General features: G+C 38.5%; 1 protein-coding gene across 1 annotated transcript; it reads right to left on the bottom strand.

The window, feature by feature from the left end:
* Positions 1-1,014: 1,014 nt before the first annotated feature.
* LOC109085690 (palladin-like) lies at positions 1,015-24,609 on the bottom strand. Its single transcript, XM_042755850.1, has 13 exons — positions 24,485-24,609; positions 13,058-13,678; positions 11,188-11,326; positions 10,421-10,522; positions 8,128-8,346; positions 6,802-6,951; positions 5,929-6,017; positions 5,087-5,219; positions 3,926-4,133; positions 3,317-3,482; positions 2,681-2,834; positions 2,035-2,042; positions 1,015-1,613 (listed from the first exon to the last, which is right to left on the bottom strand). The coding sequence occupies exons 1-13, from the start codon at positions 24,574-24,576 to the stop codon at positions 1,448-1,450; spliced, it is 2,247 nt and encodes a 748-aa protein (XP_042611784.1). The 5' UTR covers positions 24,577-24,609; the 3' UTR covers positions 1,015-1,447.
* Between the last annotated feature and the right edge of the window lie 948 nt (positions 24,610-25,557).

Below are 25,557 nucleotides of genomic sequence, written 5' to 3'. Positions count from 1 at the left end.
CAGCTGTGTAAGAATAAAAAAACCTATGCAAATCACAGGCTTATATTGTGTATATTGTTATGCTATATTGTTGTGTATATATTTTGCAATTGTGTGTGAGATGAAGGCTAAAACTATGTGAACTCCCAACTGAGTATTTGATACTCGACTGATCAAAGCAAATGTTGAGAGAATGCTAATATCTTTACAAAATGCGTTACGAAGACGGAATAGGTTTGAGTTACCTAAAAAGCCAATGACATATAATTTATGAAACAAATTTGTGCTGCCAGTATCACATTTTTGCATGTTTCTGTAATTCCAAACCTGAAAACTGAAGCCTACCTGTCAAAGCATTACCATCTTTTCATTCCATGTACCATCATCATTAAAATCAGTAATACTCTTATAAATCTCGCCTTCATCCACAGTCAGCCCATCCTTCACAAACATGCATGCACCGATTCTGCTTCCTGTACTTCCATCATAGGCATTCCTCATCACTCTCGCTTCCACGGAAACACAACAAACATCTGTCCAAACTGTCAGTCAGCCAAAACTTGCAAAAGTCTCATCACTCATGTTAATGACACATCAGTCTCCGCTTTTAATCTCTCCTAAAAAAGACAGGGTGGGAAAAGATCATTAAGGCCCGGCCTTGTGTGACATCTCTGGATTGGAGTCGAGATCCAGACGCGGCTTCTGTCGATGGCAGTGTGCGTCGCTGATCAATATGCTGGATCTCAAGGACCCTGAAGCTCCAGGGACGATGAGGTCCATGGAGTTTTAGGAGTGTCCCTCTTTCCACAGCCCTGTTCCCTTCATCCAGAGAACCAGCCCCCCACCAAACCACCCAAAAAAAGTCCTATTTCCTGTGCTGGAGAGGAAGACATTTCTTCCAGCGTTTCATAAATATATCTAATCTAAAGCATTATAAACTAAATACATAAAATGTGTAACATGTTGGCACGTAGGAACATGCACAGCTAGATGATAGTTACTTGAATAGTTTTTATTATTTTTTTAAATTTAATTTGAAAATTAATATATTTTTAGGCACTTGTAAAATCTAGAGATGAAAAACAAGGTGATCATTGGTATACTACTTCCTTCCTCAAAGCACATGCTGGTGCGTGTGTGTGTGTGTGTGTGTTAAGTGCGTCAGCGAACCATTAAGTCTGTCTACAAGCAGGATATGACCTCGCTTAATCACCCATATCACTTCCCCTCAGAAAACAACTGAAATAAAAGTATAGCGAATGGTCCTCCCTCAGGCAGAGACGTAGTGATAATACCAAGAATCATAATCTGTGAGGAGGTGCTTTGCAGCTTCCTCCCTCACCATTCAAAGTCAATCGATCACTTTTTCATCCCAGCTAGAGGTTTTTTATTGGGAAATGGGTGGGGATTATGGAGTACACTGGATCAACGGATCTGAGTTCCAAGGTCAGATCCCCCGTGCTAGGCTCTACAGGTCGTCACTCTCCACTAGGGTGCCGGGAGGAAGAGGACTGGAGTCTGGGAAGAAGGCTGCCTTCACATCCAGACCCCGTTCTGTCAGAGCGGCGTAGCGGCTCGATGATGGACGCACCTTCTTCTTGAGCTTCGGAGCGTGTGAGGCTGCTGCCACTGGGCTGAGGGAAGGGAAGGAAAAGGGCGAGGATGAACATGGTTTCTCACTTTGAACAATTCAGAGGACGTAATATGATGTCTAGATAATCAATGTAGTTCCTCAATTATGAAAACATATGGAGACTTAACTGTATAGCTTGGAAAGTTTCATTTAGGGTTACACAGTATTCCAGAAAAAAAAGTAAAAAAAATAAATAAATACACAAATGCAAGTCAGAGGCGGAAAAATGTGATTTGAAAGGAGAAATTGTGCCTTGGATTTCATGTAGATTTCATTTATTTATATTCTGATTATATGCAAATACATAATGCAATATGCATGATACAATTTTACCATATCATTACTGATATTAGACAATTTATTTTGATTTATCAGACATTATTTTATATTTAACTCTGATCCACATTCAAACATCATAATACCGTGATGCCTAAAATTCACATGTAGCATTAAAAATGAATCAGTTTATCTTTCAGTGTTTTTCTTTAAATATATTAAGTAAATAGTATAGACCTTTAATATATATTTTTTATTTAATAATTACGTTTTAATATTGGTAAATCCATTTTATATCAGTATTGGGGTATCAAAGCCAAAAATGTTAGTGTTGAGCAAACTTTAGCTCCAATTCATTCCAGACCTAGATGTGTTGAGTTTGAATCATGGTATGATGGAGATCAGAACAATCAGTGTTAAATCACACCCCATGTGTGATTAAAACCACTTTCATAAGACTCCAGCACACAGGCTGCCAGTCCATTGTTGGTTTAATGTTAATGTTGGTTTAATGTTAGGTAATGCATCCGTTTTGTAAAAACTGTTGTTGATGGCAAACACAGCACTGGCTAATCGCTATGGGATTGTTATGGGAACAACACGGAGCGAAGGAAGGGAGTGTGCTTTTATTGGACAGATTAATACGGTTTTGTTCTTAGTCTGAAGCAATTTATGCAAGCGCATTGATCAAATAAACCACTTAAAATGACTAAGTTTGTATTTAGTGTACTTTGGTATATACCAATCATAACTAAGCATTGTTACATGCATTCTTCAGAGATCATTTTCCACTGTGTGTTTGACTAACCGTGTGTACATCAAGAGACGTGCTGTACTGGAGATGATGCCAGCTTCGTTCTTAGCTGAAACCGTGTACCAGCCTGCGTCTTCCTTCAGAGCCGGCTGGATGATCATGCAGAGGTAACCAAAGTTGTCCTGGTGAATGCTGGGAAATAGAATTGAACAATCAGAATGAGTAAGTGGCAACATGGTTTGCACTGAAACAGGATTATAATGAGATGCCAGGATTGTTTATTCATGCTGCACAGGCATATTTCTTTGATTTGAATCCTTACGAGCAAACCACATTCACAAACAATGACTGGAGACCTTACAGCTTGTGACTAACTGCTCTCGTCTCTCTTTGGTGGCATAGACGGTAGCGCCTGTGGTGAGGTTACTTTGTGTGCATGTTTCTTTTACAAGGGTCTTTTTTCATCGGTATGCACACATGTGGTTGTTTGTTTGTGTGGGCTTGCAACAGCTGCCATATACAGACTCATGGTGCACAGTATTTTTTTTAACTGTATCTATGGGGTAAATAGTGTTTAACATGATATAATATACCATAATATAATACATATTTAGCTAAACTGTAGTTTGAAATGGCTGTAGGAGGGCTTTGATTGGCCCAAGGTCTCCTCCTACCTTATCCTGTCGGTGTTGTGAGTGAAGGACTCGTTCTCTTTCTTCCAGAAGATCTGTGGGAATGGGACTCCGGACACACGGCACTCAAGACGCACTGGGTGACCCTCAGCGACACTTGTGTTCTGGAGTTTCTCAATGAAACATGGAGCTTTATGCATCTCTTTGGCTAAACACACACACACACACACATTTATAAATATATATTAAATTAATACAAATATGAGGGGGGTATCACAGTTTCCAGAAAATGTTTCCTTAACTACAAATCAGCATATTAGAATGATTTCTGAAGGATCATGTGACACTAAAGACTGGAGTAATGATGCTGAAAATTCAGCTTTGCCATCACATAAATTACATGAATAATAATAAAATAGAAAACATTTATTTTAAATTGCTATAATATTTCAAAATATTACTGGTTTTACTGTATTGTTGATTAAAAAATTGCAACCTAGGTGAACATGAGACTTTTTCAAAAATCTTACCAATCTTGTTTGCTAGTGTACATTTTTATCTTATAGTATCTTATTTTTACCAATTATTACAAATTGATTTATTTATTACAAATTTAACTCTGTGGTTGTGTAGAAGATGATAGTTGTGTACCTGCAACAATGAGCTCTAGGCTGAATGAGTTCTGTCCAGCCCTGTTGCTGGCGATGCATGTGTAAACTCCTGCATCTCTGCTTGTGACAGGTTCAATGACCAGTGAATGAACCCCATTCTCCCTCACCAGCATCTTGTGGGAGGAGTCTGGACGGATGGTATGGCCATTCAGCTGCCAGATGAGGTCAGGAGTTGGCAGGCCACTAACCTATGTTTGAAAGACAAGTCAGTTGTTTTCAGCATTATATATTCTTTCCCACTCTGCTATAAAATGTAAATTATAGTGCAATTGCCCCTTTTAAAATATTTAGGGTATCTGGTGGCTGTATGCGTGTGGTTCTCATGGGAAATCAGTCTGTGCACAATGCCTGGGCTCTATTTTTCAAACAACTCACATTCCTGGGAAACACAACACACCTGCTCCACCCGAAGGTGTGCCAGCGACAGACCACCAGTTGACGTGTCTGTGCATTTAGGTTTGTCTATGAATATGTGCATGTGTTTGTGTGTTTACACATGGGGCTGAGATGCTCATTTATCCAACTGTTTTGGTTGTGATGTTCCTCAGAACACTCATGACGTTTGTGAACACACTGCTCAAGTACAGTTCCCCTGGGTGTGCATATTCCCTGTGTGATATTTACAGTGTCCATCACACATCTCACTACAGCAAACTTGAGTGCGTTCATGACTTGAATTGAAAGAACAGGCTGTGTAAATAAAAAAAGCAGAGAACTCAAACTGAAAAAAGGCACTTTGATTTCAGACCCTCCTGAACTGCATCTAGGGACATCTGTGGCCTGGAAAGTTTGGAAAGCCTCAAAGCCAGAGGAAATAAATCGGTTCTATAAATATCACTGACATTAAAGGCTCTGTGCATGATTGCATTACTGATCAGGGTCTTTTTATATCGTGTGAAACCCTCTATGGCACAGTGAGCCTTTATTCTAACATACACAGTTCACAGCCAGACATGGGCAGCAGTACAGATCCAGAATATAATACTACAGTTAGACAACAACCAGAGAGAGAGAAATAGACCAGATAGAAGGTAGAGGTACTATAGAATGAATTTAAACTGGGGGGGGGGGGGGGGGGGCTATGCCTTTAAGGGAGATGGTCAGCATGTTAAAGTGAGTGTGGCAGTGCTTGTGCAGTCACCTTGCAGTCCATGCGGCAGAGTTTACCCTCTTGCACAATAAGGTCGCCAGGGGCCTGCAGAAAATGAGGGCGGAAGTGACGTTCCTGAATGTTCTCATTCTCATCACCGCTGTCTCTGGACCTTGAGCGTGGTCTGCGAAAAAGACAAAAAAAAAGTCAGTTGCCCAATTCTATTCATGTTATCATTGTGAATAATCAAATTTTAATATCAAATATGTATTTAAAGAAAAAAAAAAACTATATTAGATTTGGTAACAGGGTAGCATATTAATGTTTTTGGTAATTAAAGGATTTTACTTCAATAAATGTAATATTAATTAATTAGATTTTGTACCATTTTAATATAGTCAAGAAAGGTAAGATAGGATAGGTTAAAAATCACTATTTTAAGGTGAAGGGGGAAACAATTTATCTAACTTAATACAGTAGGTGATATATAATTAATTAATTATGGAGAAATTTATTATTATTTTTTTTATGAAGAGCTTACTTTGTGTAGGGATTCATATGTAAGTTTTAGCTCTAAATGATAGGTTGGCACACAGCATTGCCTTCAGAGACTATTGACTCTGTCAGTCAAACATATAAAAACCTCAAGCGACCTGAATGGCCAGATATATTATCTCTAATCCAGAAGAAACCCCACCCTTTAAAAAAGATTCACATATTCTGTTCTGCACAAAAGACATCTTAACTGGTCCTTGCATCATTGTCCAAATTACAAAAGTGTGCTTTACATGGGACACGCCCTCTATTAGTGCTAGTCCCATAGAGCAAACCTGATACTGGACCTGCTGTAATCCTCCGGCTGTGTATGTTTAGAAACAGCAGTGCTTATATACCTGCGGATGTGTCCAGGTGTGGAGCGCTGACTTCTCCCCCTTTGGTTCACGGCCTGGACCATCATCCTTCCAGTACAGCTCACTCTCCCCTAAGACAGAAGATATTGAGAGAAACATTTGAGTAAAGAAACTGATGCTATCTGCCTTTCTTAGGGAGAAGACAACGAAAGAAAAGAGACATGCATGACACATAACTATTTTGTGGTCAATTTAAGCTGGAATATGTCTTCATGTTTTTGAACTTCTGACCCTTCCAAAGGCTATAGTAATTTTGTTGCTTCTGGTCAGTCATTTCCTCCTGACTACCGATGTTTATTCATCTCCACCACAACACTGGTCATGCTGACTAGCCACTTGAGAAAGTGTGTTTATGTGAATGTTCATGAATGTGAAAAAAACAATCAAATGAGATCAAACTCTGATAAAAAGACATATTTTTCGTAACTGACATTCGTAACACATTCAGTTCATTTTTACTGGGAAAATAACTAACTATTGCAAAATTATCGCCTCCTGACTTGTCTCCAATTTTCTGAGAAATGCATGTTCTCTTAGGGAATTTTGTGTTGCATGTGTAAGAATACAGAGAATTAATCTGTTTGAATCCACTGTTTCCATCTGTGTTTGAAAAATAAAAACAAATAATAAAAAAAAAAATAACTCAAAAAAAACAAAAATCTCCAAACAAAACTAAAATAAAACAAAACCAACCAAACAAACCCAAACAGTGTATAATAATAAGAATAATAATTAACATTAGGTTGCATACTTAGCAACTTATCTTTGCATTCTGATTTATTTTTCAACATAAGAATGTTTTACTATGACAATATAATCATGTGCTGTTTATTATATTGTTACATTATATCTCACCGCTGGGTTGCCTGCCATAATGGTGTAGTTCCCATCATCATCCAGCGAGGCAGCCGCTGTGTGCAGGGAGCATGTGCCATCTGGATCACGACTGATACGGTAGTGTTCACTGCGCTTTGAGATCTGCTTTCCATCCTTAAACCAGTACACTCAAACACACACAGATATATACATGGTTATGCAAAGCTTGTACCTCACTTTTGTTATTAAGTCAGCTGTCATCACACAGTCATTACTGTGGTCTCACGGTAGTCCGAGAGAGTCAAACAATGAAAGCGAGACAGCCATATATGGCAGAAATCTCAGAAGTGAAGCAGAGCAGAGCTTCTGATGAAACCAGCCTAGTCACAGACGATAAACCACCAATCCCATCATTCCAGTAACCTCGCCTACAATCCCTTAGAACAACAAAATATCCTCCATACTGTGAACTGTATCTCCAGAATAATATGCAGTATAAAACTGTAATAAAAAAATGACATTATTCATTAAAAAAAAAAAAAAAAAAAAACCTTTAAGTAACTGTTTTTTAACAGCTGATAAAAGCATCACAATCCACAAGTAATCCACACAACTCCAGTCCATTAAATAATGTCTTTTGAAGTGAAAAGTTACATGCTTGTAAGAAACAGATCCATAGAGGCATTTTAACTTTAAACTATTGCTACCAGTCCATCATCCATAACACTTTCTCCAGTGAAAATGTCCATCTCCCGTTGTCCTCTCACATCAAAATCAACCAACATATTTATTTAGAACCATTTTGAACTCTTCTCACTTGTAAATGGTGCTTGATCTGTGTATATTTCTCTCCTGATTCAGCCAAGACAACTTTTTTCAGTTGGAGGAAGCAATATTATGGATAGAGGACTTGTGTTTTAGGTTGTTGTGGGTATTTTAATTGTTATTTGACTTTTGTTTTTTGTTTAATTTATTGTTTGGAGTAAGATTTTTTATTAAATAGATGTTTTTTTTTTTTGTAGAGTGGTGTGGGTTACTTGTGAATTATTGTGATGTTTTTATCAGCTGTTTGGACTCTGCACCCATTCACTGCAGAGGATTCATTGGTGAGCAAGTGATGTAAAGGATGTAAATTTCTCCATATTTTGTTCTAATGAAAACAAACTCATCTACATCTTGGATAGCCTGAGGATAAGTAGATTTTCCATTTCTGGGTGAACTATTCCTTTAATTACCTAACTGCTGAGATTACAGTAATAAACAAAATTTGCACTTTCATGGAAGTCGCTGACATGAATCTGCTTACAAGCAACATGAACGTAAATATGCTAAGAGAGCTAAACTGCATGGTTGATGGCCTCTTACCTTTGGCTTTGGGTCTCCGATGACCTTGCAGCTGAAGGTCACAGGCATTCCCTCGAAGACTTTATAATGCTTGAGCTTCTGATCGAAGAATGGTGCAACCTCCCCGGGCGTGTCTTCATCATGCTGAATGTCATCGTCAGATTCCTCCACAGGTGAGCGCTCCAGACGAAACTCAATCTCGCTGATCAACCGCTGCTCGAAGCTGGACACTTTATACTCCTGTCACACAAACAAAACACAAAGGTTTTAACTTATGATCTTCTCCTCAGCTTACTAACTCATTCAATCACTCATTTTATTCATTCAAGCACACATCCTCTCATCACGGTGTCATATAGTCTTGTATCCAACTCTTATTGCTCTTTCATCTGGCCTGTTTCTAGTCTTCCGTTTCCTTTTATTTCACTCTGCAGGGAGAGGGAACATCTGGAGAAAAGTGTGCAACAATAATTGCAGGTTTAAGGCACAGCTGCAGCAAGAAAAACACACCATCATAACTATATATGTAGACAACGAACGCACCCTCTCTATCTTGTTCTCTTGCACGTCCAGCCACATCCTCCCAAAAGCACACACGCATGCACATTTCCTATGCAAACACACAGACAACCGCTATTTGCCCAAGGACATGTGTTGAGCGCCAAGCACACTTTAAATTTATGGCACAACATTAACAGCATCTCCACTTCCCACAGTTCAGTGGACGAGAAGAATGTGCATTTTAGTGTCTCCACTCGAGGGTAGGAAATGTGCGAAGCAGACGCATGCGGTCTCTGATCAGTTAGCAACAACAAGACACATGATGATGCACCCAGCACAGTTTTTTTTCCCACTTTTTTTTTTTATTTTTATATGATGTTGATTGGCCATTTCGGTGGCCAAATCTTTTTGTATAATGATTGCTAAACTGTATGATTGACTGCTGGCCAAGGAAAATTACTGTATTTACAGGCTGGATTTATTTGATTAAATATACAGTAAAACAGCAATATTATGAAATATTGTTAGAATTTAAAATAATGACCTTCTATTTGAATACGTTTTAAAATGTAATTAGCAAATGAGAGCCATTAGTCTTTAGTGTCCCGTGATCCTTCAGAATTTGGTGCACAAGAAACATTTAATATGATTATTGAAAACAGTTTAATTTTGCTTAATATTTTTGTGGAAACTTATAACTGACAAAGAACAAGATTCTTTAATGAACTGAAAATTAAAAAGAACAGCATTTATTTGAAAAAATTTTTTTTTGAATCAATGTAAAATCTGTACTGTCCCTTATTTAATGTATCCATGATAAAATTAAGTATTTCTTTCAAAAACTGTACTTTCTTCCAAATATTGGACCCCCTAGGAGTTTTGGTTTAATACAAACACAGAATACACTGCTTATTTGTTCAATAAGATTGCAGTGTAAATCTCTGTATTTGATGATTTTCCCACAGAGTACAATAGTCATCACAGTCATACCGCCGTCAAGGACTTTACCACAGTGCTTTATCAGGATGCAAATATTCCATAAACGGAGACATCGAAGAAAACACAGGAGATTGAGTAAACACACAATCACATACAGTGGGCCAAAACATGGGGGTGACCACACACAGAGGGGTGAGAGAATTAAACAGCTGGGGGTGATCTCATGAGGTGAAGCGAAGGGAAATACAGCGGTGAGACAGACTGACAGAAGAGCGAAATATAAGGACAGACAGGCTGCTGCTTGATGTTTGTAACAGACAGGATGAGTATGAATAACCTTTTGAGGGACAGACTCTGAGTCAGCTGAGCTGCCTTCCTGTAAAGAGATCAGAAAACAGGCAGGGGGATTGAGGATGATGTCACATCCTGCGCATAATACACACCTATTGCACAAAAGTGGACAAATCACACACATTACTGGCAATGTGTGTTTGTGTTGGGATGCTAATCCTGCTTTTATGATCTTACCTGCTCACACACCTCCAAAACGCCTCGCTGACACGACTCTCCTCGCCAAAATGACATCATGCATATGTGCAAGCCAAGCACATGCGGGAGCTCGTAGCTATTAGCCGATTTAAGACGCATTTACAAGCATGCAGGCAAACCACAGTGCTCTGAACTACATCCAACAGCTTAGCTGTACACTGGTAGTCATCGGAAAAAGTGTGTGGATGGATTTGTAACGGATGCTTTTTATTTATAACGCATGTTTAAAAACCAGCCAATTACAAACAACTGCTTTGTTTACTGGGACACAATGGGGACGTGTAGGTGGGGTTTGTGTGTTGTGCGAATCTGTGTGTGTTTATACCTGTGTAACTGGCTCCTCCTCCACCTGTTGTGTGTTAAACACTGTGGCAGCATTGTCAGCACCCAGCAGTCTGCGAGCCATCTTCTCCTCATAGGTTAACCTCTGAAAGCAAGCAGGATTAATCTGTCAGAGCCTCGGTTAGTGTGTGAGAAAACACACACTCACACGCAAAAGCATGATGATTATTTGGTGGCCTGTACTATTGAATTCAAGGCTATTAGTCGTGCTGAACATGTGGTGGGTTTTTGCATTGTGGGTATAGAGGTGCTATAGTGATTGAACATTTTAGTTGGAGGAGTTGATGGTGGAAGGTAATTTTCTCCATTTATTAGCTGTATTTCATAAGAATGAAAAGTTACATTGAACATACATACACATACAACAAAAATTACTAAAACTAAAAAAGAAATGACTAAAATTAAAGCTAAATAGAAATGTAAAAAAAAAAAAAAAAAAAAATCTACAAATTAGCTGAAAATATAAAAATAACAGCCAATTCAAAATATTAATATGTACTGTAGCATTGGCTCTGATTTACTTCCATTGTATGGAAGAGAACAGTGTTCTTTTTCTTTTGTTTTTACTCTACAGAAATCAGTAGCGTTTTAGAACAGCAAGATGGGAAGTTGATTTTTGACTGCATGTGTTATTGGTTAGACTACATTATATTCAAGATGGCAATGCTAATAAGGCTAGTGTGGTAGTACTATTAATGATGTACTGTAATTTCTTTAGTAATACAAACATAAGACCTCTCACACACATACCTGCTGTCCATTGCTGAGTCTTTCCTCTTTGAAGCGTAGTTTTCTCTCCAGGTCTTGTATGACTGCATCTTTGGAGCCCTGGATCTCTGTATCAGAGATAATACGCTGTGTACGGGGTGTAGTCTTACGTGGCAAAGCCCTGTTAAAACACATTTAGAAAATAATGAAAAAAAAAGACTTCAAAGCAACAGATAAGCATTTCTATAAGTACAGAATCTGTAGCTGTTCATTTCTTAAACACAGAGACAAGTGGGAAACTGTTGCTCCAGAATAGAATTTCCCTGTCCATAAAACCTTTCCAGATAGAGGCTAGGATTAAAGCACATACACAAAACAAACGAACAGAACCGCAGCTTTTATAATACACTGCAATATGAAAATTGACATTGACAAGAAGAACGTGGGACATATTTTTTGCATATGGACTGGGAAGCAAGAATAATTTTCGTTATCTGTTTGTGTGCGTTTTAAAATTCCACAGCGGTCTCTTATCTTTCCCCCTCTGGCTCTGGAGTGCCAGGAAGAAAGAGAGGGAGGAATGAACTAGTGGAAGATAATGGAGAAAACAGTGATGAAGAGGTGGACACTAGGAGCAGCAGCTTTGAAGGCAAAAAAAAACTCTGGATGAGTTTTTTAAACTCAAAGTTTTATCAGAAAGACCATATTTACTGAAGATCCTAATGATAAATCATGAGCAATATCAAATCAGTCTCTGGAAAAACTCTTGTTCAGCTTGCATGTGCATCATTTGCAGTTTTAGGATATGGTTGAGTATGTTTGTATGAAGCATTACCAGGGCCATTATTGTGAGCTGTCACAGATTAAATACCTTTCAAATAAACAGCTTAAATAAAAATTGTCATTGTTTATCACAAATGCATGTTGAACAACATTCATATAACGAAAGTGGACAGTGACCAGAGGTTGTCTGTGCCAGTGTTATTTTAATATTACTTATAAACTACTATAGTATTTATTAATATTTTGGATTTGTATTTATATTTTCTGTTTTAATTTTAGTAATTTGGCTATGTTATGCGCTTTTGATTTTATTTCAGTTTTAGTAATTTTAGTACTTAACTTTTTGCAAGTCAACAATGTTTATATTTTATATACACATATATATACACATACATATATATACATACATATACATACATATACATATATATACATACATATACATACATATATATACATATATATACATACATATATATACATATATATACATATATATACATACATATAATTTATTTTATTATATAAATATTTAAAAAATTATCCTTTGATGTTCAATAGAATACAGAAGGTCATACAGGTTTCAAACTACATGAAAGTGAGCAGATCCCTATAAAAGCACTCATTCTCAACTAAACCTATGTGCTTTACATTTCTGTAGGCTTGAGAATGAGAGAGGAAATCTCTATAATACACAGTCCTTACCCTCAAGGTTCCTCAGCTCCCATTGATCTCGGTGTCTCCATAAACATGCCATGTAAGAATGCATACAGTACATGTTTTCCATGCAGCTGGAAAGCAAGAGCTGCACTCCAAATTACTTATTAGCTCAAGAGTTCACTCTATATGCCCTTGATAGTGCTTTATTGGAGATTATAATAAAGTGCTTTGTCTTTATTATAGAGAATTAGCTTGTTAAGTTGTGACACAAGGAACCTGAGATTACAGTATGGAGATAAAGGTTAGGATCATTATTTTTTAGTAGTAAGTTTGTTTCCATTTGTTGTTTGCTTTTAGCATCTGATATAGCATTTGGACCAAGAAATGGTGATGCGTGAGATCAGACTTATAAACCAGGTGACTGCACACCTTCGAAGTGCATTTTAAACAGATGATTGTGGATACTCACACTGTGCCATTGCCCTTGGGCAGCCCCAATGCATTCACTGGCAGAGGTGATGTGGCTGGGAGCACAGACACCAGAAACCCGGCTGGTGATTGGGGAGTGGACGTGAATGGCGAGGAGGTGTCTGAGCGGGTGGGGCTCGACGTGACAGGTGGCGGAGGTGGTGGAGGTGGAGGAGGGAAGTCTTGTGGCAAGCCAGCAGGAGAGGATAAAGTGCTGGAGCTGAGAAAGGGCGGAGGGGGTGGCGGGAAAGAAGGCGAGCTAGGAGACTCCACGCTGCTTCCTTTGGACAGTAGTGGCTGCTGCTGGAAGGGCGGAAGTGTGACACGGCTAAAGGGTTTGTGGGACGTTGTGGGGGACAGCGGACTGGAGCTTGAGGAGGTCGAGGACTGCGTGCTGTATCCAATCGATCCCCCTCTTGTTGTGGGACTCTGCGCAGCAATGAACTGCTTGGGCCGGGCGTAGTTGAAGGTGCTTGTCTGCATGGTGCTACTCTCCAGCTCCTGGAAGGAGGGAGGAGGTGGGAGAGGTGGAGATGGAGGCGGGACTTCCTGAGGAGCGGGAAGCTGTTGTTGCTGCTCGAGAAGGATCTGATCCTGAAGTTGTTTCAGTTGTGCCGCGTTTCTGCAAGGAAAAAAAATTTAACAAATGGACTATTAGCATCACCAACTATACACATTTTACTACAAAAGTCAGATAATGCATCCGTCTGACTATAACTGATCAACCTGACAAACATTAACTGAACTAATGTCAACATCTTAAGATAATGTTTGTAGAGCATGTTTGCTGGGACTAAACCTGTCTAAATATAACTGTGTACACAATTATTAAACTGATAGTTCCAATCCGGATTACTCAATACAGCATTCCTGCCAAAACCCATGACAGAAAAAAGATGTTCACCATTTGATTAATCTGAATCTTCTTGATAAAATTTGGGTTTAATGGAAATTGTGTCCTCTATATTTTTTTACAAGAGCACCAACATAGCTTATTAGCCATAGTAGCTGGTTTCTAGTTGGGTGGCTGACCCATAATGAACTTGTTCCAAAAACCAGCTTCACCATTTTAAGATGGTTGATAGCAGATTTGTTGCTGGTCCAACATGGTCTACGAGCTTGCATGAGCTAAATAACCAAAAAAAATTTATGCTTTAAATATACCATATTTAAATAAAATTGTCAAATAAATTATCAAGTTAATTCAAAACAAACAGTTTTGTGCATTCAAAAATTTGATTTAATTCATGTTTTAAAATGTAGTTAAATATACAAAAAAGAAAAGAAAGAAAAAAAATGTAAAAACAAGTGCAAATAAAATTACTTTTAATTTGGTTTAATTAATGTTTTACCATGCAATTAAATATAACAAAAACACCACAAAAAAGGAGAAAAAAAACAAAACAAAAAAACTTAACTTGGTACTCTAAAGAATAATCTGATGATGTAGTGCTTTATATATTTCCATCTTTACTGATTAATCAGGGATGGAAAGCCACACACAGAGTTCAGCAAGTGATGTCATATGAGACCCTCTCAGGGTCAGTGTATCATCCTCCCAGCATAGATGGCCCATCACACAGGAGGAAATTAACTCCAGAGCCTACAGTGGTGTGGCGTATGCTACTATAAAGGACATCTATGAATGCATATACAACTGTGCCTTTACAGCTTCTTGTGGGCAGATGATTTCATGCCTTGTTGTTTGTGTGGTTATCCATGTCTATGTGTATTTGTGCTGAGTTTCTGGGAAGGAAACTAAAGCCCACTGAAAAGCGAGTGATATGCTATCTTGGGTAAAGTTTAAACTACACTGTAAACAACACCATGTAAACAGCATGGAAAAGGATGAGATGGAGATCTCAGTGATGTGTTGTGCGAATATGGGTGTGGGCTGATGACTGAGTGTTGTTATCTGTCAAATGCTTGGCCTCATGTTTCACCCACACACACACAACAACACATGCAAGTGACATACAAATTGTCCTTTTCTCTGCTAAACATGAGAAATTGGCTGCCTACAGTGATAGTTTTCAATCATCTAAACACTTGTGTCCCTGGAAGACGTGTCTCTTCTTCTGCAGACTCAGCCCCACTCTCCCGCTGCCTTTTTTTCTCCCAACATCTAGACACTTTTTGTGAGCCTTAACAAATGGATAACCTTAAACGAACTGAAGTCCAGATGCTTCTCCTATAGGCCCATTAAGAGTGGCATTCAAAAATTTTCTGCTGGTCGCTCTTTAAAGAAACCCAAACCTTGAATTAAATGCGTAATTTCGATGTGTGTGTTTCACAAGGGGATCGGAGTGGTAGGCCAGCCACACTCCCCATTTAATCTAATTATTTCCAGATGCTGACTAATGAGTCACTGTGTTTTCCCTCCTTCTCTCCATTTTTTTGTAATGGAAGTGGAAGCCCTCCCTCCAGCCAACTGATAAATCCTCAGAGTTTGGGTCAAGAAAAAGAGTAAGGGAGTATTCAGTTTGTGTTGGTAATACTTCCCCAAGCCTTAACCTAAAACCTAAAGTTCAAGTTTATCAAATAAAAGGATTCATTGAAGAAAAGAAAAGATTAAATGATGTAACCGTTTTTGCGTCACAAATGGTGATTTGGACCACATTAAAGGCATAAATGACCAACTAAAACCTTGCCTTTTCCCGTTTTCCCTTGTCCGTATGTTCAAGTATCCATCAAAAGAGCACTTTTACAGGAATACTTTGGCGGCTGGTGAAAGGCTCTTGGACTCAACCGCCTGTGCTGCTTTGCTTTTTATTCCTTTTTTGGCTCTGTTATGAGTTCTGAAGCACCAGCGCCAGACTCTCACTTCTATACCTTCTGTCTTTGGGTCTTGCTTTCTCTCCCTCACTTTCTTTCAATTGCTTCACACTTAAATTTCATAATCATGTCTCCCTCTGCTTTCCCTCTCTTTTTATCATCAGAAAGAACAAGAATTGCAAATCTAATCTGTCTTTTTTCTCCATCCTTTTGCTTTTCTCCTCTCTTCCTCCCCTGAGTGAAAGCGGCTGGTGGAGGTCTGGCGTTACAAGCCTCTCCAAAAATACCACTCCGATTCTTAATATCCCACATAATAGTTTCCAGCATTCAAGGAATATCTTCATGTTCAGTCACAGGCACCCATTTTCTAAAAATAGTTCTTGCAGGTTTCTCCACTTATTTTTTTCCTTTTGCATTTCTGGAATTCCTGACCAATAAACCTGGGTTGATGAAGGAAGGTCAGCTGGTGCTGACATAATCAGATTGCCTTAAAAGGCACCAAGTCTGGAAATAGAAAATACATGGCACTTGAACAAGTAGTGGTGAAAAACACAACAGTGCAATCTTCATTTCCGACAATCAATCACCAAGTTTTGTTTGTTTCATGTTTGTTTTTGTGGCATTTTAGATCTTTTTATATTGAATTATTTTTATATTGAATTTTTTGTATATAATATAGTATGCAGCTTAAAGTTATCTGTTCAAGTATAATGGAAACTATTGGTAATTAATGATAATTTTTCACTCAATTAAACACCATTAATGCATAAATGCAAGATATGATTAAATTATATCATCTGATAATTGTGCATTTAAAAATAAACACATTGCTCCCCTCAGGAAGCTTCAAAGTAGTTTTGGAATTTTTTTTATATCCTACAGTGTAGCTGACTACTTTTTCAAAAGGTTAGTTTGACTTGGAAAGCTACTGTACAGTTTCAAAGTAGGTTCTCCAACAATATAAAAAATGATGGCAGGTCTACACAAGAAGGGAAGGAATGGGATCAATTGTGACTCAAACTCACATCGCCCACATGATCACGGTTCCAACCACATTCCCAGTTGTGTTTTTTGAGTCTACAGCTCTCCTCAGCTGAGTCTGCTGTATTCGGGGTCAGTGTGGTCATAGTTTGAGTGATTTAGAGATGCCAATGGGAGAGAGGTGCATATGGTTCTGCATCCATATGCTGATAGCATGCAGCACTACTTAAATAATCACAGCCTTCTGTCAAAGGTTACATAAGGTAACCCATTCAATCTTCTGCCAAATTACAAGGTTTGTTACTAGTGGAGATGAAGCAGACCCCTCAACAGACACAAAAAAAAAAAAAAAAAAAAAAAAAAAAAAATCACTCTCATATCCCTGGACTTCCACGCATTCCTGTCTAATTTAGCTACATGTCTATAAATGCACTTACACAAATCAAGCTCCTACTGTTTTATGGAAACTCCAGAGAAGCGCCTGACTTTGCATAAAACACACACACACCATCTTTGAATCAGAGAAAACTGCTCAGCTGATTACAGATATTATCTAAACAGAGCTTATTTAAAAAATAATTTAATAAACCATAATTAAATTAAACAAATCTTTTAGTCAGAATCCACTTCATAAGTCACAAAAAACATACGTAAAACAAACTTGCACAACTTTTCTGTTCTTATCTTCCTCTGAAGCCTTTTGCACAGTATCTGAATCATATGCAGACATGACATTAGTCTTTCTTTCGATCGTGACATTTGGTCAGACATGTGCCCATTAGCTTTGAAGTGGTGACATTTGTCAGTGGCATTTGTGCCCCTATAAAACTGTAAAAAATACCTCATAAAGTTGTTTACAAATGTGCCCTTTACAAAATAACTGAAAGATGCGGGTCAGTGCAGATTATGGTTTAATTAGACAACCAATCAGCTTCTATCCAGACATTTAATGTCACTGCAACAGACATGGGCCGGGGTTAGTTAGTCTCACTAAACAAAGATCACTGCATTCTTCTCTCTTTTTATTACCTTTTCATCTCCTTTTCTCCTTGCACTGTCCTACTGCAGTATCTTCTAAATATTTCACATCTACTCCTTGTATAATTGTTTAAAATCACTGCCCATGATTGATAGCTGAAAATACATTCTGTAAACATATTCTAAGGTGATTACATTGACCAAAAGTCAGTTAAATATGATTTGAAGACTAATACAAGAGTGATTTTATCAGGTTAAGTCAAGTTAAGCATCTATGTTTTGGCTGTGGGCATGAGTGGAGTTTCTACTGTTTTTACCCAACTGCTATCACAGGAAGAAGCTTCAAGATGACAGGAAGCTGTTGAGTTGAAATATTTGACAATTAGAGGACTCCCTATGTTTACAGAACACGTCCTGAGCGCAAGCAAAGTGATCTCATGATAATTCGTATGTATTTTACGTAAGAAAAGGTTTGGGGGTAGGTTAAAGGGACTAAAAATCTAGAGCCATGACAACAAAATATGGAATTGTAATGAGCAAAACAAGTTTATGAAGTACATTCTGTATTATTATTGCATAATAATTGTATTAGACTTTAAAAGTGGACGGTCCTGTCAAATAAAAGATTTATCCTAAAACAGCTGACTACAACATGAGGCCAGAACAAACACAAGTGTTTTCTGCTACTGTGGTAACAAAACCTTCACTGAAGAAGTGACAATGCGCTAGAGCTGAAATGTGTTTATCCAATAGAGTATACAAACTGAGATCAAGAAACACGTGGGAAGAGACTGAGATATTCCAGAAAAATATGCAGACAAACACACACACACACACACACACACACGTTACAACACAATGCAGAGCAGCACACCTGGATCCGACTGTAACCACACCTGTCATGTCATCATCGCTACATCATCATGCCCCTGGATGATTGGTTCTGGTTTACCAACTTATTCAATGAGGAAATATGATTGATTCAGGTGATTGCTTCCATGTCAGTTTCTGGAGAAATAAATGATTCATAAACTGTCTGACTACATAGTAATTTAGCAAAATGGCAATCAATGAGACACCTGCAGGACGGATGGATTAGAATGATTTCTGAAGGATCATGTGACACTGAAGACTAAAAAATTCAGCTTTGATCACAGGAATAAATTACACAGCATAAAAAACATTTTTTTTTTTTAAATCTCACCCAAACCTTTTGAACAAATGTGTACCTCAATAACACAATTCCTTCCTCAGTTCTGTTTTCCTGGGGTTTGTTCATGCATTTTACGTATGTTCATCAAGACCACTAACAATTCCTTAGCCAAAGAATTTGGGCCTGTGTTTGCATGGTATGTTCCTGACTCAACAGTTAAACCTCTCCAAAAAGCTGCTACAGCCATCAAAACAGCACTTCTGAAACAGATTCATAACTTTTAAAATTACACTGAGACAATTACTGTCAGAGTTTAATATGTTGCCTATTTATTTGTCAGTCTACTGTATAATATCCAAATGAGACTCACCATTTCAAACGTTCTCTCTTTAAATGCACTTTAATGCACATTAACATCTGAATTATAACCCCACCCAAACCATGTTGGCTTAGTGACTTCAGCTTTCTTTTATAGTTCCACTTAACCATGATCCAAATACACCCTTATACACAGTCATGCCAACCATTCAAACAGCAACAGATCCTGTCCTTTTTAACTGCAATTTACAGTCCAGCCCTACAACACTCCAGAGTTTTGAGTTCTTAGATTACAAGAAGACTCATGTGTCAGCAAGAAAAAGTATCCCAGCCAGTTGTGGCATTGGTCTAGTACACTGTATCTATTTCCCTACAGATGCTCATACACACAGTCTATTAATCAAACAGCATACAGACAGAGCAGAAGACTGCATCTGATCCGTCCATTATATCTGAACGTAATAGCAGTGCTGTCACTCACACAACTGAACCGGACACACATTCTCTCGCCACTAATCTACATAAAATCATTTGAATTCTTGCCATGTTACAGTGAACAAAACTTCCAGAAATCTCCTACAGTAATTTTGGCCCTTAGCTTTTCTAGAGGTCAACAGAGACATACAGTGGACCGCAAATGCGCACACACGCACACACAAAACGTCTGAAAATGCAAGTTTTCGAGCCCTTTCTCAGATTACATTGGTATTGGTTGAGCGTGTTCCTGCTTTTGGAGCAGTTTGACCCAGATCTGATCTCACAATGCGGCTCCCACCCAAGCCAAGTGGCTCAACACACTCTACACTCCCTACCAGACTCTTAGAGGAAATGTCCAACTTTCCATGCAGACGTCAGGCTCTTTTTCTTTTCCAGCTCCCACACTCTCACTTTCATGCTTTCTCTTTCCTTTTCTCTTTTTCTGTGCTCTAATTTCACCTTTTTGCATTCTCCAAGTCTCAGACTTTGTCTCTCTCCTTTGGTCTGTCAGCTCTCTATCCTTTCTACTCTATCTCCATCCCTCCTATCCACCCACAGTCTGTTCTATGACCTGAAAAGTACAAAACCGGAAAGCACTTTCTCAAACTGGCAAGCTCTAATCTGATTGGCTGACATTATGCACACAGGGTTTTTTTGTCAGTGCGTCTGAAAACAAAGTCGTGTTTACAAGGTATTGAGTTGATACAATGAATGCTTTTGAGGAAATAATCACTGGATTTGTCAAAGTTTGCAAGATTATTGCTTTAACGACTAAAACCATTTCATTTGAAATGCTACAAGGAAATATATGCACCACAGAGATTACTTTTAACATTGTTATTGTAATTGTTATTCGATTATTAGTATTTTTAAAGTTTAATTTTAAGTGATTTTTAGATGACAGCAGGATAATATACAGTATGCCTTTTAAAGGTTTGGGATCAGTAAGTTGTTTTTGTATTGCTTATCAAGGCTGCATTTTTCAGATCAAAAATACAGTAAAAATGTGAAATATTATTACAATTTGAAATATCTGTTGTCTATTTGGATATATTTTAAAATGTAATTTATTTTTGTGATTTCAAAGCTGAATTTTCAGAAGCCATTACTCTAGTCAATAGTGTCACTTTTTCTTCTTATTACTTCTTAATATTTTTATGAAAACGTGATTTTTTTTCCCCAGGATTCTTTGATGAATAGAAAAAAAAAAATCAAAAGAACAGCATTTATTTAAATACTTTTTGTAGCATTATAAATGTCTTTAACCTTACCTCTGATAAATTAAATGCATCCTTCCTCAATAAAAGTATTAATATCTTTCAAAATTATATATCTAACCCATCCCAAACTTTTGATCCATAGTTATTCATTCACATACACATATATACAAGTTATTTTATTCTAACCACATGTATACAAAAAAATATGAAAGAGAAACCTCAACCAACAATCAATACAGAAGCAATATATTGTGCATTCTGAAACTTTTAACAGGCAGAACTAGTTACTTGCCCATTTGAGGTGTGTTTGAAAGACTACTTTGAAAAACATGAATGAAACCTTCAGTCATGGCAGTTACAGGAAAAGTTAAAGCACTTCTTTTTCAGACCCTTTCACTGTTGTTTCGTCCTCTTCCACTCTATTTATCTTTACTCGCAAAGTCTTGACCTGCACAGTCCATTATTCTCTTTTGCTTTCACCATCTCTCTCTCAGACCCTCCCCCATCTGTTTCTCTCTAATTGCATGCACAGCACATAAAACAGAACCAGACTGTTTTTTTGTTTTTTTTTCACATAGAATGTCTCATTGCATCCCTCTTGCTCACTCTCTCTTTCTCACAAAGTGTGTATATGTCTGGATTGTAGGAATGCGAGCTGAAGACATTCCTCTCTGGATTGGCTGAAAAGACATCACCCATTACCATCAAATGGGATTACCAGCAGGGAAAGTGAGAGAGAGAAATAGGAGGGGTACGAACAGAAGAGAAATAAGCCCTAAACAAGGCAAACTGAGCGACAAAGAGAGGTCGAGTCCAAACCAGTCCCTGCTGGCAATGAAATGGTTAGTACAATGGCCTTTATGAACCAAAACTCCACTAAGCAAACCATCAATTAATGGTGTTATTGCATCCTAGAGTGAAGTGCCAACCCACTCACACATCAGTTTAAACTTGGAACGCAAGTGCAAAAGACAAAGCCACTAACAAAGCATCTTTTCCAGATATTTTGGAGGCTTTGAGTTTGAATAACCTACTTTTCTTGCCAAAACCCTGTGAAAAAACTGTGCTGACTAAAATTATTTTACTGCGCAGAGGACTTCTGATCTGTTTTCTGTACATTTTTTTTATTTATTCTATTCTTGTAACTAATTCTTTCTTTTTGTCTTCAAGTATATCACTTTGCTATCAGATATATATCCTTTATTTTCTTTTATTCTCATACTGTATATATACACATCACATCAAATTGTTCTCTCTCTTTATTCTTTTCTGTTTTTGTCAGTTTTGATTCATAGCTTTTTACCCAATTAAATTCTGTTGCATGTAAAACATTCTGCCCTAAATATAAAAATACAAAAAAACTTCATAACTAACCATTAAGCATTAAATGGTTACATTTCAACATGTTCTCTCACATATATCAGATCTGCATAAATGAACAGAAATAAGTTACTTATAAAATTACCTACATTCATCCATGAAAGTTACTTTAAAAATTGAAGAAAAAGTTTGTACCTTGTTTTTCACCTTGTTAAAGTTATTCCCGTCGCAAGTAGCTAATTCCTTGCAGGTGTGTGTGTGTGTGTGTGTGAGAGAGAGAGAGAGAGGACTGCGGCGCTGTCTCAGCTGCTCTCGTCTTTATAGTGAACGCTCAGACACGCGCTGAGTGACGCGGCGTCCCGCTGTAGTGAGCTGCTCTGACTCACTTACTGCAGTATGCCAGCTCCACTGACACAATAAAAGTCCGGCAACTCAACAACTTCCACAATAAAAGTACCCATACTCAGCTATAAAATGGTAAATAAATAAATAAATGTTTAATAATGTGTAAAGTATTCCCTTTATTTATTTATAAATAATATTATATATATATATATATATATATATATATATATATATATATATATATATATATATATATATATATATTATTTGAGCTAGGGCATGTTTTACAGCTCTTTAACATTAGACAACACCACTAAAGGATGGGGAGTTTCAGTATTGAGGGATGTTAATCAAAAATGCAAACAAATAATATTTTGGAAAATACCAACAAATATAATTGAAAATAAATGTGAACTAAAATAATTTTTTGTGGATATTACATATTAAATAAAAAGGAGAATCTGTTATTTTGTCATTTAAGGGCATATTCACACTAGGCATGGTTGTCTTGTAATTATCGTTCATCAGTAAAGTGAGAATATTTGTTATAAATCTAAATATACTCAAATTAATTGACAAGTGTACTATACAAGCAGGGTGTAGCTATGATGTGGCCATGAGTGGCTGGTCAGTGACACCCCTGTTGAGCAAACATTTTGACCACATGACAGCTGACTTTTTTTTCCGTTTAAATAACTGACACTGGTACAAAGGCCACGTAGCCTACACTCAAACTGAACTAAGTTGTCACTTCACCTCTTACTAATATGGAACAAATTGTGCAGTTTACTTACAATTATTTGCCATTTGATCCGTTTTATTGGAGCCCTACCGGTTTAACTTACGGTAGGCTATGCATGGATCAATCGAACCGCAAGTTTATCCGTCAAATATTGTATTATATTATATTCACACATAAAAACACGCAGCACTCTCTCGCACTGTATGACGTGAAAGAGTTCATATATATAAGAATATAAAACATTCAGAAGGAGTGAAATTTAAACCACTTACGTCACTCCTAATCCATGTGCTGGCCTTGGGTTATTCCTCCACTGTTTAAACCTTCAAATCTAACCCTTATAACATCTCGCACTTGGAAATGATATAAGTTTGTTTTAAAAACATCCTCTAAAGCATGTAAACTGAACACGCACTGGGAAGATTAAAATTAAATATTACATAATTTCACGTTATTTTTGTTATACACTTCAAATTAAAGTAAAGAACAAAAACACTGTCTAAACCTTGTAATTATTGTTGTTTTTTAATCTTAGATCATCTACAAGGCTTACTTTTTCCATCAGTCAGTCTCTTTGTTTAAATTTCAAAAGATTGTTTTAATCTGAGATTGTTTATTCAGATAAATCTGTATATCTTGCACTGTAGACACAGATTACTGACAATTTCTACATCTGCCTTAGATAAAATGTTCTGGAACATTTTCCAGCCTCTTTATCCCTTCAGTTTATTTCTGTTCTTGACAATTGCATTCTGCTGTGTTATCTGTGTATGTGTGAACGCATTCTGACTTATTTTAGACTAATGGGAGTATGGGTGCAGTTATCATTTCTCTCTGGGTGTGTAATGTCTATTTTAAGTAGTGTTCTGTATTCTTCTATGTTCCTCTCCTGGCCCTCGTGTGTGCTTGTGTCGGGGTCCAGATGAGTCGCCCCCACGAGTCGCTCCTACGGCTGGCAGAGAGGAACGGTCTGTTTAGTGCTCATGCTATCCTCAGGAGTGACTCATAACAGCTAGTAAATGCAAGATGATATCTGCTGGTGTCAATCACTACAATAGCCATCAAGCAATTTAAAAAAACAATCAAATATATAAAGTTAGTAATATCTATATCTGTTACCGTTTAGCTGGTGTGAAATGAAGGCGCACGAGGAAGACAATATACAAAGGGTTTCTTTTCATGATCACGGAGGAACAAGGCACATCCAACATAAACTTAGTTCACATCGGGAGACAACAATACTACAACAATCACGGACGAGGAAGAACTAAACAGACAGGGTATTTAAGCACACAGGAGGTAATCAGGGAAATGGAGACAGGTGGGGATTAATCAATTAACAACACAAGAACAGGAAAGAGACCAAATAAGGAAACTGAAAGTCACTGAATGTAACAGTTCGCCCCCTCCCGGAATGGTGCGTCCTCGCACCGCAAGAGGAATACCAGCGGAGGGTGGGGGTTCTGGAGGCGGGCGTGGGGCAGGCAAGGGGCAGGCGAAGAGGGAGCAAGGAGCTAGGAACCAGGGCGGAGTGGATGGAGGGAGGAGCCAGGGAGGAGCCCGGAGCCAGATGGTGCTCCAGAGACCAGCCAGGATGGAGATCCAAGGTGGAGTGGACGGCGGGAGGAGCCATGGTGGAGGAGGAGCCGACGACACCAGGGGGCCGACAGATGGAAACTGCGCCGGTGGGTGAGGAGCCCAAGATGGAGCAGAGCAGCCGCAGAGCCAGGGTGAAGCCGAGGATCCGGAGGGCCAAGGTGGAGCAGAAGGCTCAGGTGACCAAGGCGGGGACCTGGAAGACCACTGCAGAGCTGGAGTGACTGAGGATGGAGGCGGAACCAGAGGGAAGGAGGAGCCTGACAGAGCCGGAGGGATGGAGTGACAAGGCGAAGCCAGAGGAATGGAGTCCAGAGGCGGCGGATGGTCGACGACTGACCAAGGTGGAGCTGGAGGGACGAGGGAGCCCGGTGGAGCAGGTGGGATGCCGGGCCACGGCGGAGATGAGGGAGCTAAGAGCCAAGGCGGAGCCGCTGGGTCGAAGGACCGAGGAGGAGTCCAGGGCTCGGAGGCTGGAGGCGGAGACAGGGAATCCATACACCAAGGTGGAGCTGGAGGAGCTGCGGGACTGACTGGCACCAGCGGAGATGAGGTCGAGGAACTGGCTGGTCTAGGAGAAGATGAGAGAGGGAGGA

This window comes from Cyprinus carpio, unplaced genomic scaffold, assembly GCF_018340385.1.
Source record: "Cyprinus carpio isolate SPL01 unplaced genomic scaffold, ASM1834038v1 S000006753, whole genome shotgun sequence".
Lineage (NCBI taxonomy): Eukaryota > Metazoa > Chordata > Actinopteri > Cypriniformes > Cyprinidae > Cyprinus > Cyprinus carpio.
Note: the sequence above shows the minus strand (reverse complement) of the source record. Positions and strands in the feature narration are given on the sequence as shown.